The sequence below is a fragment of the Diadema antillarum genome, unplaced genomic scaffold (assembly GCF_040938485.1).
Source record: "Diadema antillarum isolate AM-2024a unplaced genomic scaffold, OU_Dant_1.0 seq00000802_RagTag, whole genome shotgun sequence".
In the NCBI taxonomy this organism is placed as follows: domain Eukaryota; kingdom Metazoa; phylum Echinodermata; class Echinoidea; order Diadematoida; family Diadematidae; genus Diadema; species Diadema antillarum.
Window position 1 is genome coordinate 407,850 of NW_027271684.1, and position 13,725 is coordinate 421,574.

A 13,725-nucleotide genomic window follows, 5' to 3' on the forward strand; every position below is an offset into this window, starting at 1 on the left:
ATTATCAGGGCCGGCCGAACGGAGGGGGGGGGGGGGGGGGGGGGGCGAGGGGGAGGGGTTTCGGCCTCCCCCCCCCCTTCCACTTTTGTTTGCACCATGCACAGGAATACTTAGGATGTCACCACTTTGGGCTCCCATTCTTTTTTTTTTTCTTTTTTTTACCCCTGAAGTGGCACTAGAAAAAAATGAAACCTTGAAGTTTTAGCGCTGTAAGACCTTTGTTTTTGCACTGAAGACCCTATTTGTTTTTATTTATTTGTTCATTTATTTATTTATTTTTTTGCTTGTCAGCTGAAGAAACCCTGAAGTGGCACCAGAAGTTGCGCTGAAGACCTTTTCTTTGGGGGCTTTTTAGCTGATGAAACGCGGAAGTGGCACCAAAAGTATTGAAAAGTGCCCCTCGTCATATTATTCATGAGTACAAGTGGAACCATGTTGGTGGATAATACTACTCAGTGATATGCTTCTTTCGCTTTTCTTTCTAGATTTAACAACGTCAGTACCTGAAATCACCACATCAAGCCAAGGTAGGTAAATACACAAAAGTGCCTTGTCAACCTCAACGGAATCAGAGTAACGTGTACAACGTTTCTGTTCTCTGCAGAGCATATCATTTATTTTGTCTGTTCAAGAAGTGTTTTTATGTGTATAAAAACTCTAGAATCTTATACTGTCTCTATGGCTTTTTAATGGATCTAATTATCACTGTGTGCTCATGATAGGGCTTTACTTTTTTGTTTCTTTGATAAGAATTCTAGTTTACAGAAAGAAACAGTGCAATTTCTAAAATGCCGGTTTAGGATTAATCTAGTAACATCTCTACCTATTCAGAGATGGAAACCGCGCCGACACTTTCCGAGTGCTACAGCGCTGCAGACGCTTCAGATTACCGCGGGTCCATAAACCAGCCCACAGGTGGCGGTCAGTGTCAAAAATGGACTTCACAAAGCCCTCACACTCATGATAGAACTCCCGAGAATTTCCCCGATTCCGGTCTTGGCGACCACAACTATTGTCGCAACCCAGATGGTGCAGATTCGGCGTGGTGTTACACCACTAACCCTTCAGTCAGATGGCGGTATTGTCCCCTCCAGCCCTCTCAAGAGACCTGCGAAGCCGTTGAGAATAGCGGTATTAGTTTGTTTGTAGAACATTTTGCTCGGCATGTATTTTATTTAGTTGGTGACGTCTTGACGGTACGACAGCGGCCAATACTATCCCTGACAGTTTCAAGACCAAGTATCAAGCATACATGTTTTTAATTAGCGGGGCACATTACTCCGATTATTTGCGTATTTGTGCTTTATAAAGGTTTGGGAGATTTATGTCGATAGTGAACTTGTCACTTTGGTCATCTCAGTGAAGGCTAACCTCCCTCAAACCCTGTTCAGTTTATTTCCTTTTGATAATCAGGCATCTCTGCCAATTTTCCTGTCTATCTTCTCTCAGTAATATGCTTTTTTCGCTTTTGGTTCTAGATTTAACAACGTCAGCACCTGAAGCCACTACATTAAGTCCAGGTAGGAAAGGAAAGTGCCTAATAGTTAATCTCAACTGGTGCATATTAGTAACCTGTTCATCATTTTTTTTTTCTCTTTATAGCAAAGTCATATTTACTGTGCCTAAACTATCTAATGAAAATCAAAATTTCAGAATTTTATATTGTTATTTCTTTTTAATGGATTGAATTTGTACTGTTTTGCTCATAAAGTACTAGAAATAAAAATGTTTTCAAAATTTAAAACAAATTACAATAAACGAGGATAACGACATGGAACCTCAACATAGGGAGGCATAAGTTGAGGCTCAATGAAGCAGAACGAAGAAAGAATGCGTAGATTCTACACGGGTGAATTTGTTCTGCAAGCGATACTGTAATGGAATTGCACTGCTACATTTCTGAAATATGTGAGGCTCCTATGTCACCAAAACTGTTCAGTGTAATTTGTTTAAGATATTTCAGAGTATTGGTTTCTCTGTTCAATGACCACAATAAATTCCACAAATCAATACATGGACATGTTGATGTATACGTACTACATGACGTGAAATCATGAAAATCGTCTGGAATGCTCTTTTATGACAAAGTGAAATAACATTGCACTAACCCGAACTTATCCACTGGTGTGCACACGCTCTTGTCCACATAGTATTCATTGTAAGCATGCTAAAAATATGATAAGGTTGGCTAAGCGGTATTGAGAAATAAAGCGAAATGTAATGAGCCAATAAAGTAACGGAGAGTTCATCTGCATTGAGACTATGACACAAAAACAAATGTGTCACTTCTGTGTCTGTTTTTGCTTTGAATGAAAAAAGAAGCAATATAACGCTACTTTGTGTGTGAGTACTTTATAAAGGTTTTGACGATTTATGTCGATTGTAAACATGTTTTCGCTTTGACAGTCTGAGTGTAGGCTAACTGCCCCCTTGAACTCTGTGCAGTTTCTCTTCTTTTGATATTCAGGCATATATGCCAATTTTCCTGTCTATGGTTGTTCAGTGATATTCTTCTTTCGCTCATCTTTCTAGATTTAACAACGTCAGTACCTGAAGCCACCACATCAAACCAAGGTAGGAAACGACACCAAAATGCTATTTGTCAATCTCAGCGGGATCGGAGTAATTTTTACAACGTTTCTCTTCTCTGTATAGCATATTCATTTTGACAGTGCGAGAGGTCTTTTATGAAAATCAAAAACTCCCAAATCTGATAGCTACCTTAAGGTGATAGATCAATATGGCACCGTTGAGCTCATTAACATTTCTTTCTTTTTTTTCTTTTCTGTGGGAAAATAAAGTTTAACTGGATCGGAGTTACTTACTTTTTAAAAGATGGGAACCGTTAGTTCTTTCTTCAGAAGTATCTGCCTTTGGTTAAAGGACTATTTTGTAGAATGAGTAGGTAAATTTTGCTTTGAGGAGGTGGCACCGATTTGTTTATCTTGGCAGCCTGTGTAGAATATGAAGGGATGTGATTTTCTTTATCGGATGAAATTTGTCTAGTTTGGAGGAAGAAACCATGCAATTTTGGATATGACACTTTACTATTAACCTCGTAACATCTTTATAAATTTAGAAACAGAAATTACGCCGACACTCTCCGAGTGCTACAGCGCTGCAGACGCTTCAGATTACCGCGGGTCCATAAACCAGCCCACAGGTGGCGGCCAGTGTCAAAAATGGACTTCACAAAGCCCTCACACTCATGATAGAACTCCAGAGAATTTCCCCGATTCCGGTCTTGGCGACCACAACTATTGTCGCAATCCAGACGGTGAAGATTCGGCCTGGTGTTACACCACTGATCTCAATACTAGATGGAAATATTGCGACATTGGGGAGCCTGAAGCCACTTGCGACGAAGGTGGGTGTCACGTTATTAGTTTGGTGTAAGGGCGTTATGAAGGCATGTCATTATTCTTTTCTATAAAGGTGGCTCTGATTCGACTTGGTGTTAGACCACTTTACCCCTTTGTCCGTCTGTCAGATGACGACATTGTCCCGTTAGGATTCCTGAAGAGATCTGCGACGACGGTTAGAATGATGGTATTAATCTGTTCATAGAACACTTTTTGGCGATTTATGTCGGTAGAAAACTTGCAATTTTGACCATTTCATTGAAGGATGACCGCTTCCTCGAACCCTGTTGAGTTTATCTTCTCTATCTCTTCGTTGATGTGAACAAAAACAAGCAAATCAGTAAACAAAGAAAAGAAATACCGGCAGGCTCACTCTCAAGTCACACACACAGACACACACACACACACACACACGTACACAAACACAGAGCTTTAAACCTGAAGAAAATCAAGTTATACAAAACCTGTTGATTACAAAAACAAGCAAAAATTACATACGTTTTGCGTGTTCACACACCCACACAAGGCAACCACACACACACACACACACACACACACACACACACACACACACACACACATATATATATATATATATATATATATATACATCAGCCATTTGTATCATACTTCAATGATCTTTTCGGAAAAGAACGTAAGTGCGTCATCTTCACCAAAGTTGAGTGTCGATCGACCGCCAGAGGCTATAGTATTTTTCCAGAGCAGGGTAAAGAAGATCTCGCGTATGCTAGCTGACGCTGTTTCGCATGTCAGTCCCGTAGAGAGTTTTTGAGTTATCATACTCATTGTTATACTAGATAGTCTGTGATGCGTTCGCGGCATCGTCGTGATCTTCTCTCTTCCATCCCTCTTCATTATTCTTTCTGACGTAACAACGGCTGCTCCTGATAGCCCCTCCTCAATCCAAGGTACAACGAAAACTGTACTGAACTTATGGTTACATAATCAGTAAAAATAACTTTATTTTCCTTTTTTTATGACAGGTTCTGTACTGCAACAATTCTACCCCGTCCCTTCCTCGTAGCTTTTTTCTTCCAATTTTGTTTCATTTACAGTTATAGTCGACTGGATTTACAAAAAAAAAACAACAACAACAACATAATTCATGTAGCAATTACTCTTGATCTTTCGTAGTTTACATGTTTCATTTATAGTTTACTGTCTTCAGATTGGTATTGTACAAAAGATGTGTTTTTTAAATGAAACAAAATAAAGTTCAAATGTAGGCCTATCATATTCAATAATCAGGTTCATATTGCACTAAAGTTGGACCTTATTTTTCAAGTAACTTTTATACTTATACAGTTATCCTTCATTTCAGTATGCATACTGATATGATTATCACCATTCATTTACGCGCACGTTTCATCAATTCTTATGTATCACTAACTTCTTATTTACAAAGATATTTCTGCTTGATGTGATATATTGACAGGTGCGACCGTGATCTGCGACAATATGTCAATGAGTGTTTACCTACAAAAATCAGCCTTGCCTAACACACTTCTTTTTAAAAGATGGGAACCGTTAGTTCTTTCTTCAGAAGTATCTGCCTTTGGTTAAAGGACTATTTTGTAGAATGAGTAGGTAAATTTTGCTTTGAGGAGGTGGCACCGATTTGTTTATCTTGGCAGCCTGTGTAGAATATGCAGGGATGTGATTTTCTTTATCGGATGAAATTTGTCTAGTTTGGAGGAAGAAACCATGCAATTTTGGATATGACACTTTACTATTTACCTCGTAACATCTTTATATATTTAGAAACAGAAATTACGCCGACACTCTCCGAGTGCTACAGCGCTGCAGACGCTTCAGATTACCGCGGGTCCATAAACCAGCCCACAGGTGGCGGCCAGTGTCAAAAGTGGACTTCACAAAGCCCTCACACTCATGATAGAACTCCCGAGAATTACCCCGATTCCGGTCTTGGCGACCACAATTATTGTCGCAATCCAGACGGTGAAGATTCGGCGTGGTGTTACACCACTGATCCCAATACTAGATGGAAATATTGCGACATTGGGGAGCCTGAAGCCACTTGCGACGAAGGTGGGTGTCACGTTATTAGTTTGGTGTAAGGGCGTTATGAAAGCATGTCATTATTCTTTTCTATAAAGGTGGCTCTGATTCGACTTGGTGTTAGACCACTTTACCCCTTTGTCCGTCTGTCAGATGACGACCATTGTCCCGTTAGGATTCCTGAAGAGATCTGCGACGACGGTTAGAATGATGGTATTAATCTGTTCATAGAACAGTTTTAGGCGATTTATGTCGGTAGAAAACTTGCAACTTTGACCATCTCATTGAAGGATGACCGCTTCCTCGAACCCTGTTGAGTTTATCTTCTTTATCTTTTCGTTGATGTGAACAAAAACAAGCAAATCAGTAAACAAAGAAAAGAAATACCGGCAGGCTCACTCTCAAGTCACACACACAGACACACACACACACACGTACACAAACACAGAGCTTTAAACCTGAGGAAAATCAAGTTATACAAAACCTGTTGATTACAAAAACAAGCAAAAATTACATACGTTTTGCGTGTTCACCCACCCACACAAGGCAACCACACACACACACACACACACACACACACACATATATATATCACATATATATATATATATATATATATACATCAGCCATTTGTATCATACTTCAATGATCTTTTCGGAAAAGAACGTAAGTGCGTCATCTTCACCAAAGTTGAGTGTCGATCGACCGCCAGAGGCTATAGTATTTTTCCAGAGCAGGGTAAAGAAGATCTCGCGTATGCTAGCTGACGCTGTTTCGCATGTCAGTCCCGTAGAGAGTTTTTGACTTATCATACTCATTGTTATACTAGATAGTCTGTGATGCGTTCGCGGCATCGTCGTGATCTTCTCTCTTCCATCTCTCTTCATTATTCTTTCTGACGTAACAACGGCTGCTCCTGATAGCCCCTCCTCAATCCAAGGTACAACGAAAACTGTACTGAACTTATGGTTACATAATCAGTAAAAATAACTTTATTTTCCTTTTTTTTTTTATGACAGGTTCTGTACTGCAACAATTCTACCCAGTCCCTTCCTCGTAGCTTTTTTCTTCCAATTTTGTTTCATTTACAGTTATAGTCGACTGGATTTACAAAAAAAAACCAACATAATTCATGTAACAATTACTCTTGATCTTTCTTAGTTTCCATGTTTCATTTATAGTTTACTGTCTTCAGATTGGTATTGTACAAAAGATGTGTTTTTTAAATGAAACAAAATAAAGTTCAAATGTAGGCCTATCATATTCAATAATCAGGTTCATATTGCACTAAAGTTGGACCTTATTTTTCAAGTAACTTTTATACTTATACAGTTATCCTTCATTTCAGTATGCATACTATGATTATCACCATTCATTTACGCGCACGTTTCATCAATTCTTATGTATCACTAACTTCTTATTTACAAAGATATTTCTGCTTGATGTGATATATTGACAGGTGCGACCGTGATCTGCGACAATATGTCCATGAGTGTTTACCTACAAAAATCAGCCTTGCCTAACACAGTCGAAGCGGGCGAATTCCACTTCATTGACGACAGCTGCGTTGCTTTCGACCACGACGAAAACCAGCTCATGCTGAGCACGAGGTACGACAGGTGTCAGACCACAATGGAGGTAAGTTTTGATGGGTAGATGAAATATGATTCGTTATTGTTCTCACTTCTCATCTTCGCAATACTTTCATCGACACGTTTCCATGTCATTTTTCAGGTACCTCGACACAATTGATGAAGAACCAAAAAAAGAAAAGAAAAAAGGACCTTTTTTTTCCCATTTTCAATACAAGAAGCGTCTTGGCCTTGGTATTACTTTAGAAGGTTTCTCTTCGTAAAATGGCGCTTCTAATTCCAGATAGTTATACTACATGTTTAGTTGAAGGGAAAAGACATTGACGTATTGTGTGTACTCTGCTGTTGTTCAAATTTGAAATATCGGTAGCATATCGCTAGTATGAAAAGACATATCACATTTTTTCTTTGGCACATTTCTACATTTTAATCCAGCATTTTATCATAAGAATTAATCAGCAAAATGTGTCTTTTGTGTCCATATTACAAAAGGTTTGGAATTTGTAGTGGTAACCGTGGGTGAATGCTGGGTGAAAAAATCATTGTGTATTGTGTAAAATTGGTGTTATTATGCACGTTACGCTAGCCAAAAATATTAATAATATTAGAATAAAAACTGTTAAGATTGACAAGGAAACGGAGCAGGAATATGAATAAAAAGAACCAGGGGTTAAAATGCCAGTTAAATCTCTTGAAACATTGTCTTTCATCAGCAAACTGATTCGGATATAGTGTACTCCAACGTAGTGAAGTACTCCCACGTTGTACCGGTCCCAGACACCGAGATTACTCGTGATGTGGTCGAAATCATGGTCGACGTCCAGTGCAGATTAGGGCGACAACAGATCCTTGACCGATTTTTCAACCCAATCAGTAGCTCTATCGAAGTCAGCGAAGTGGGCTACGGCAACTTCACCCTGACCTTCGATCGCTACACCGACGAGCAATTCGACAGCAATCCCGAAAATCCGGAAGCACCCATATTGTTGGGCGATCGCGTCTTCTTCGGCGTTACCCTGACCAGCGTGCCCGGACTGACCGTCTTCATTGACAACTGCTGGTCAACTCCATCACCGGATCCACTCGACCCAAAGCAGCACAGCCTCATCAGCAGAGGGTAAGGGACTATTTATTTGCTATAGCTGACCACTAGGCTAGAGATCTTTGGTTTTTTTTTTTTCATAAATGTTTCAAATATAAATGAGACAATACCGACTTTCCTGTGCTCTTGATGCACGTACAGGAATACATATCATAACCGTAATATTCTAGCTCTCTAAATCATGGAAGTATTGTTGTAAGCACATTACATAATAAACTATAATTATGTAATAAAGATAACAAGAAAAAACGAAATGTAACAAAACGTTATCTTCCGCTTTCCATATCGGATGATATTGTGTCTACTTCAAGACGATTATGTAATTATGATAACTTCGTGTGTTAAATGTAGCATGTATGTATATCTTACATTTATACTTATGTATACAACATAAAGTATGCATATATACTTATGATATACTATATATGTATATATATATAAGTATATTTATTTATCCATTTATTTATGACGCCTTCAAACGGATGAATTGAAAAAAGATCACTTCAGTTATTCATTGTAGAGCAAAACATGCCGTGGTTGAACGCACAGACAGGGCAATGTTTATATTTTTTTTCAGTGAATGTACTATAAACTGCTTTTAAGATGGACTTTCATTCACGACATGCATTTAATACCCTGCTCTATCTAGATGCCAAAACGACGCTACTCTCCAGATGTACAACGACATAAGCCCAACGTTCAAATCGTTCTCGCTGGATGCGTTCACTTTCATTGGTGATTACTCACAGGTATGCATGAACAACAACAACAACAACAATAACAACAAAAACTATATCCGCTTCCTCTTTCAACTTTTTTTTTCAATGGAGACTAATTATAGAGATGGTTCATATCCCAGTGAATGACTCACCGACAGAGTTTTATCATTTCCAACTTTCCATCGAGCTCTTCGCATCACATGACCTAAACAAAACAAAACAAAACAAAACAACTCAAAACAAAACAAAAACAGATCAAAAGGTCAACAAAGAGTAAGGGTTGGTTATTCACTTTGGGGCTTCCTCGACACTGTAAAGTTAACAATACTGTGGGTTGATGACCACTGGATTCGAGGAATTTGGGGTTGACAATTCCGGTAGGTTTGACATGTTCTACCGTTGTTATTATGGAATTGCTCTGTAAGTATTTAAAAAAAAGCATGTACGAGTATGATTTACTGCTTGAATGACTTTATATTCAATAGGTGACTTGAAGATAACGACCCATCGAGCAAGATGAGACAGTATTTGTACGGAAACTTGTATGCTTTGAGTGAGTGAGAGAATTGAGTGAGAGAAGTTTGTTGTATGATAGTGTCTTATATGTGTAGTTGCAGGGATAACGTTGGAAAAAAAAATGCTCTCAATGACGACAGCCTTGGAAGCTTGAGTTAAAGAGCGTATGGAATATACTTCATTGCACGTATTTGTAACCATTTCTTACGTTGCCTCGATCTTCCTTTGTCATTTATCTTATTGAAATAATTCATTGGCACATTGTGACTAGCTTTGGATTCCCCATGTCCATTTCCCACTTTGATTGTTATATACTTAGTATAATATGGAAGAAAACAAGTTTGAGCCGATCGTTGTTCTCTACTTTTCCCTCTAATCAAGCTTTCATCAGGACATTTACCGACAGAACACGTTACAATAATTGTCAGGATGTCTAGATGGCATAACGTGCAATGTTATAATATTCCCCATACTGTATTACATTATGGTACATGATGGCATCTCGAAAATTATTGCAATGCGTTCTCTTGGTAGATCCTGATGAAGGTCATGAAAGGCCGAAACTTGAAGTGAAAACTAGAAGTGAAAAGTAAAGATGAATATCCGCCTCAAACTTGATTTCTTCCACATAAATACAATGAGACAGCGCGTAAGTTTCGATCAGGATCGATTTCTAGCATTATATTCGTACCTGTCTGTTGGCCACTTTCTCCAGCTGTCTTGACTCAGAGATGTTTGTTTGTTTGTTTGTTTCTGTACATTTCGTAGGTTTTTGTACATTGTGAAGCGCTCGTTTGTTTCGAAAATGACGATACCTCGCGGTGCAGTCAGGGTTGCGTATCCAGACGTCGACGCGCCCCCGGTGCTCTGGGGGGACAGAGCTCGGCGCCCCGGGTCGTGTCTGGAGGACCTTTCAAGCTTGAGAAGAACGCAAAAGGTTACCATGGAGGTGAGATAGTCAAGAGTTATTGCTATCAAATCTCTAACTCTCAAACCCAAATGCTATTTCAATATATGTGTATATATATTTCAATATATGTAGACGTCCTTATACATTATATGACATAGATATCATTAAAAAAAAATAGATGCTTCGGACATTATGAAAGAAAATGCAAGAATGCTATTTTGATCATACTTAATAAAATGAATGTAGATATTTCAAAGGCCCTCTGTAGCTATTGATTAAAGAAAGATGGGGAAAATGCATAATACAACTCACAAAAAACACAATCATTTACCCAAAATTAATGCGGATTTAAAGAAGAAACAAAACAGTGCCAACAATTGTATGCTAATACACGAACATCCAACAAACACTGACAAAGGAACGTTTATGGATGTTGAAAAAAAAATCGTTTTGAATTGCGCATTCTGTGTCCTGACAAAAGGACTTATAATTCGACCTAAATTGTGGCCGTTTTCCATTTCGTAGATGAGAAGTCGTTGGCCACCGGCATTACAACCGTCACTATGCTGGTCGTTGCGCTGGTTTGTCTCGTCATCGGACTGGGAGCCACACTCACCGCGGTCAAACTCCGGAGACATCACCCCACCGGCACTCCCTAAAATCGAACTGATCTATTCGGCTCTGAGAGTACACCTACGTCTTTTCACAGTGAACACTCGTTCTTTCCTTACCAGTATAGAAGTGGAGCAGCCTCCCAAAGAAGTTTGCCATGACGGCAACTATGGAGGCTTTGAACTATACAAAGAGAAAAGCGTGGATTTCTCACCAGCACAAACGCTAGGAATCGAGCATTCTATGAATTAGCTACATTCATGAATTCTATAACTTAACTCCTGTCACTAGCAATGTTCAATCATCCAGCTTCTACAATTTCAAAATTACAGATTGGAAGAATCTTAAAAAGAAGAAATAAGAAAAGGACAACTTGTGTAATATATCAATACTTCAATTAATCTAACAACTTATCACGTACAAAAGCCTTAAGTATTGCATATGAGAATAATAAAGCGTGGTACGGTTAACATACTAGCAATGTTGTTGACTCTGGAATTTTAAGATGTTTTTCTCGTCTTTTCTTCTCTTCTATATCGAATGCAACGGTTATTACTCCTATCTTTTCTCGTGTTCTGTGAGATTCCATTCTCTAACATGCTTGATACATGGCACACATATCTTCTCGAAATACTCAAACATCACCACATTTTGCAATCTTAATTCAAAAGATCACCCTCTACATAAACAGTTAAGTGTCAAACGAAAAGAAACGCAATGCTTCAAAAATTAAAGGACAACATGAACATAACATACATATGACCAGCGTACAACAACTGCAACTACAAAGATAATCAAGTTTCGAGTACGTGAAATTAAGTGTATAATGCTATTATGTATATGTATGTGGTATAAAATATATATATATATATATATATATATATATATATATATATGAAAAGACAGACGTAGTTTGAATCCTCACAGTTTGATTTTTATTCTCAAGCTTTCGGGCCCTGCTAGTAGGGCAGATATGTAGCAAAAATTGGTCGAAATGCTCACATCCGGCGGAAAGTATGAAATTTTGCATATAGGGGTATTTTGGGGCGCTGATTTCAAATATTGCCGGATCCAAGAGATCTGACCACGGGGTCGGCCGCCATTTTGAATTCCAATATGACCGCCATCACAAAACAAATTAAAAGATCCCTATCTTCAGTTCTGAATGACCTGTGGCACCAAAAATTGGTACACATGAGCGTTTTGACACATTGAATTTGATGACAGATTGATTTGGAGTGTCTGACAAACATCGAATGGCCGCCATTTTGAATTCCAATATGGCCGCCTCGACGAAATATCAAAATCCCTGTCTCGATTTCTCAGTGGTGAGTGACCCTGAAATTCAGTTGAAATTAGGTGTAAACAAGTATTTTAACATACTGAGTTAAAATATTAACTGATGTGATGTGTCTGACAAACGCAATGCCTTCTATTTTGAATTTCAATGTGGCTACGAAGACAAACATCATGACTAACATTCACGGGCATGTCAAAAAGTGCAGCAAAAAGGAAGAATAATGCACCTTTCACTGACGTCACAATGTAAATAAAGCAGCGCGCACTCTATCAGTTACAAACGCACGCTCAATCGGGTAGCCTAATTTACAAACCCGAGATAGAGATTTTCAACACTCCAACATGGCAAATATGTATAAACATTCAAATTGGCTGCCGTGCAGCTTGTCAGACATATCAAATAAGCCTGTTATTGAAGTCATCATATCATCATGCTTTAATATATCAAATTCCAATGGCTAATGTCATTCAGAACTGAAGATAGGGATCTTTGACGGCGGCCATATTGGAATTCAAAATGGCGGCCGACCCCGTGGCCAGATCTCTTGGATCCGGCAATTTTTGAAATCAGCGCCTCAAAATACCCCTATATGCAAAATTTCATTCTTTCCGCCGGATGTGAGCATCTTTTTCACATATCTACCCCACTATGCCCTTTATCAATACTGAGGATCAAAGAAATCGGACAAAATAATGATGATGGATACAGAATATGATATAGATATTGCATACAAAAAACTGTATACTATGGGCGTGTGTGTGGTTGTATAATATGCATATAAACCACACACATTAGTAATGAGCTTCAACATCTTTTTACTCGATACTTTACACTTATCTTTTGTATAAGTGTAAAAATGAAATGGGCTAGTACATCAAGTGACTTTCCTTTATACCGTATTTTAATTGCTAAGCTTTCAGCTGGTTGGTGTGTTTTGTGACATTGAGTTCGGAAATGGCGTGCTGTTGGTGTTACGTGGTCTGTATGGCGTATGACTGGTATTGGTATGGCGTGTTTTCGCTTGTGTTTGTGTATTGTGTTTGTATTCGATTTTGAAGTACAGGTAAACATCTCTGCAAATATACATGCATGTATATACACGGACATATACACAGACATAACTTATGAACATATCATTTACTTGCATATAAACCATCATTCACGTACACATAATTTTGAGAATTTATCAAAATCATGTCTGGCAGCCAAAGACAGAATTGCAAATGTTTTCATTGATTCATATATTCATTTATTTTTTTTTTTCAATTTCTAGCAGAAATATAAAGATATTTTACAGAAATTGAAGACATAAATTACATCACAATGCATCATAAAAGATAAGTTTAAAGAATATTGTAAGTCTACGGAAATACCGGAAATGGGGAGGAATGCTAAAAGCAGTGCTTGCATGAGGGAGAGAGGTAAAGAGAGAGAAAGTTGCAAAAGAGTGATTCAGATGACTGTGTAGAAAGAATGATCTAAATATTCATTGTGTTTTATTACATGATTCTCTGTATACAAATTATGCAGTATATTTTGAGCATACTTAAGCTTACAATTGTTAATATGCAC

At 38.3% G+C, this 13,725-nt stretch overlaps 1 protein-coding gene across 1 annotated transcript; it reads left to right on the forward strand.

Annotated features, from left to right (window-relative positions):
• The first annotated feature begins 6,884 nt into the window (after positions 1–6,884).
• On the forward strand, positions 6,885–10,900 carry LOC139739498 (ZP domain-containing protein-like). Its single transcript, XM_071650102.1, has 5 exons — positions 6,885–7,040; positions 7,708–8,111; positions 8,746–8,845; positions 10,100–10,280; positions 10,767–10,900. Exons 1-5 carry the CDS (start codon positions 6,885–6,887, stop codon positions 10,898–10,900), a joined length of 975 nt encoding a protein of 324 aa, XP_071506203.1.
• Positions 10,901–13,725: the final 2,825 nt, after the last annotated feature.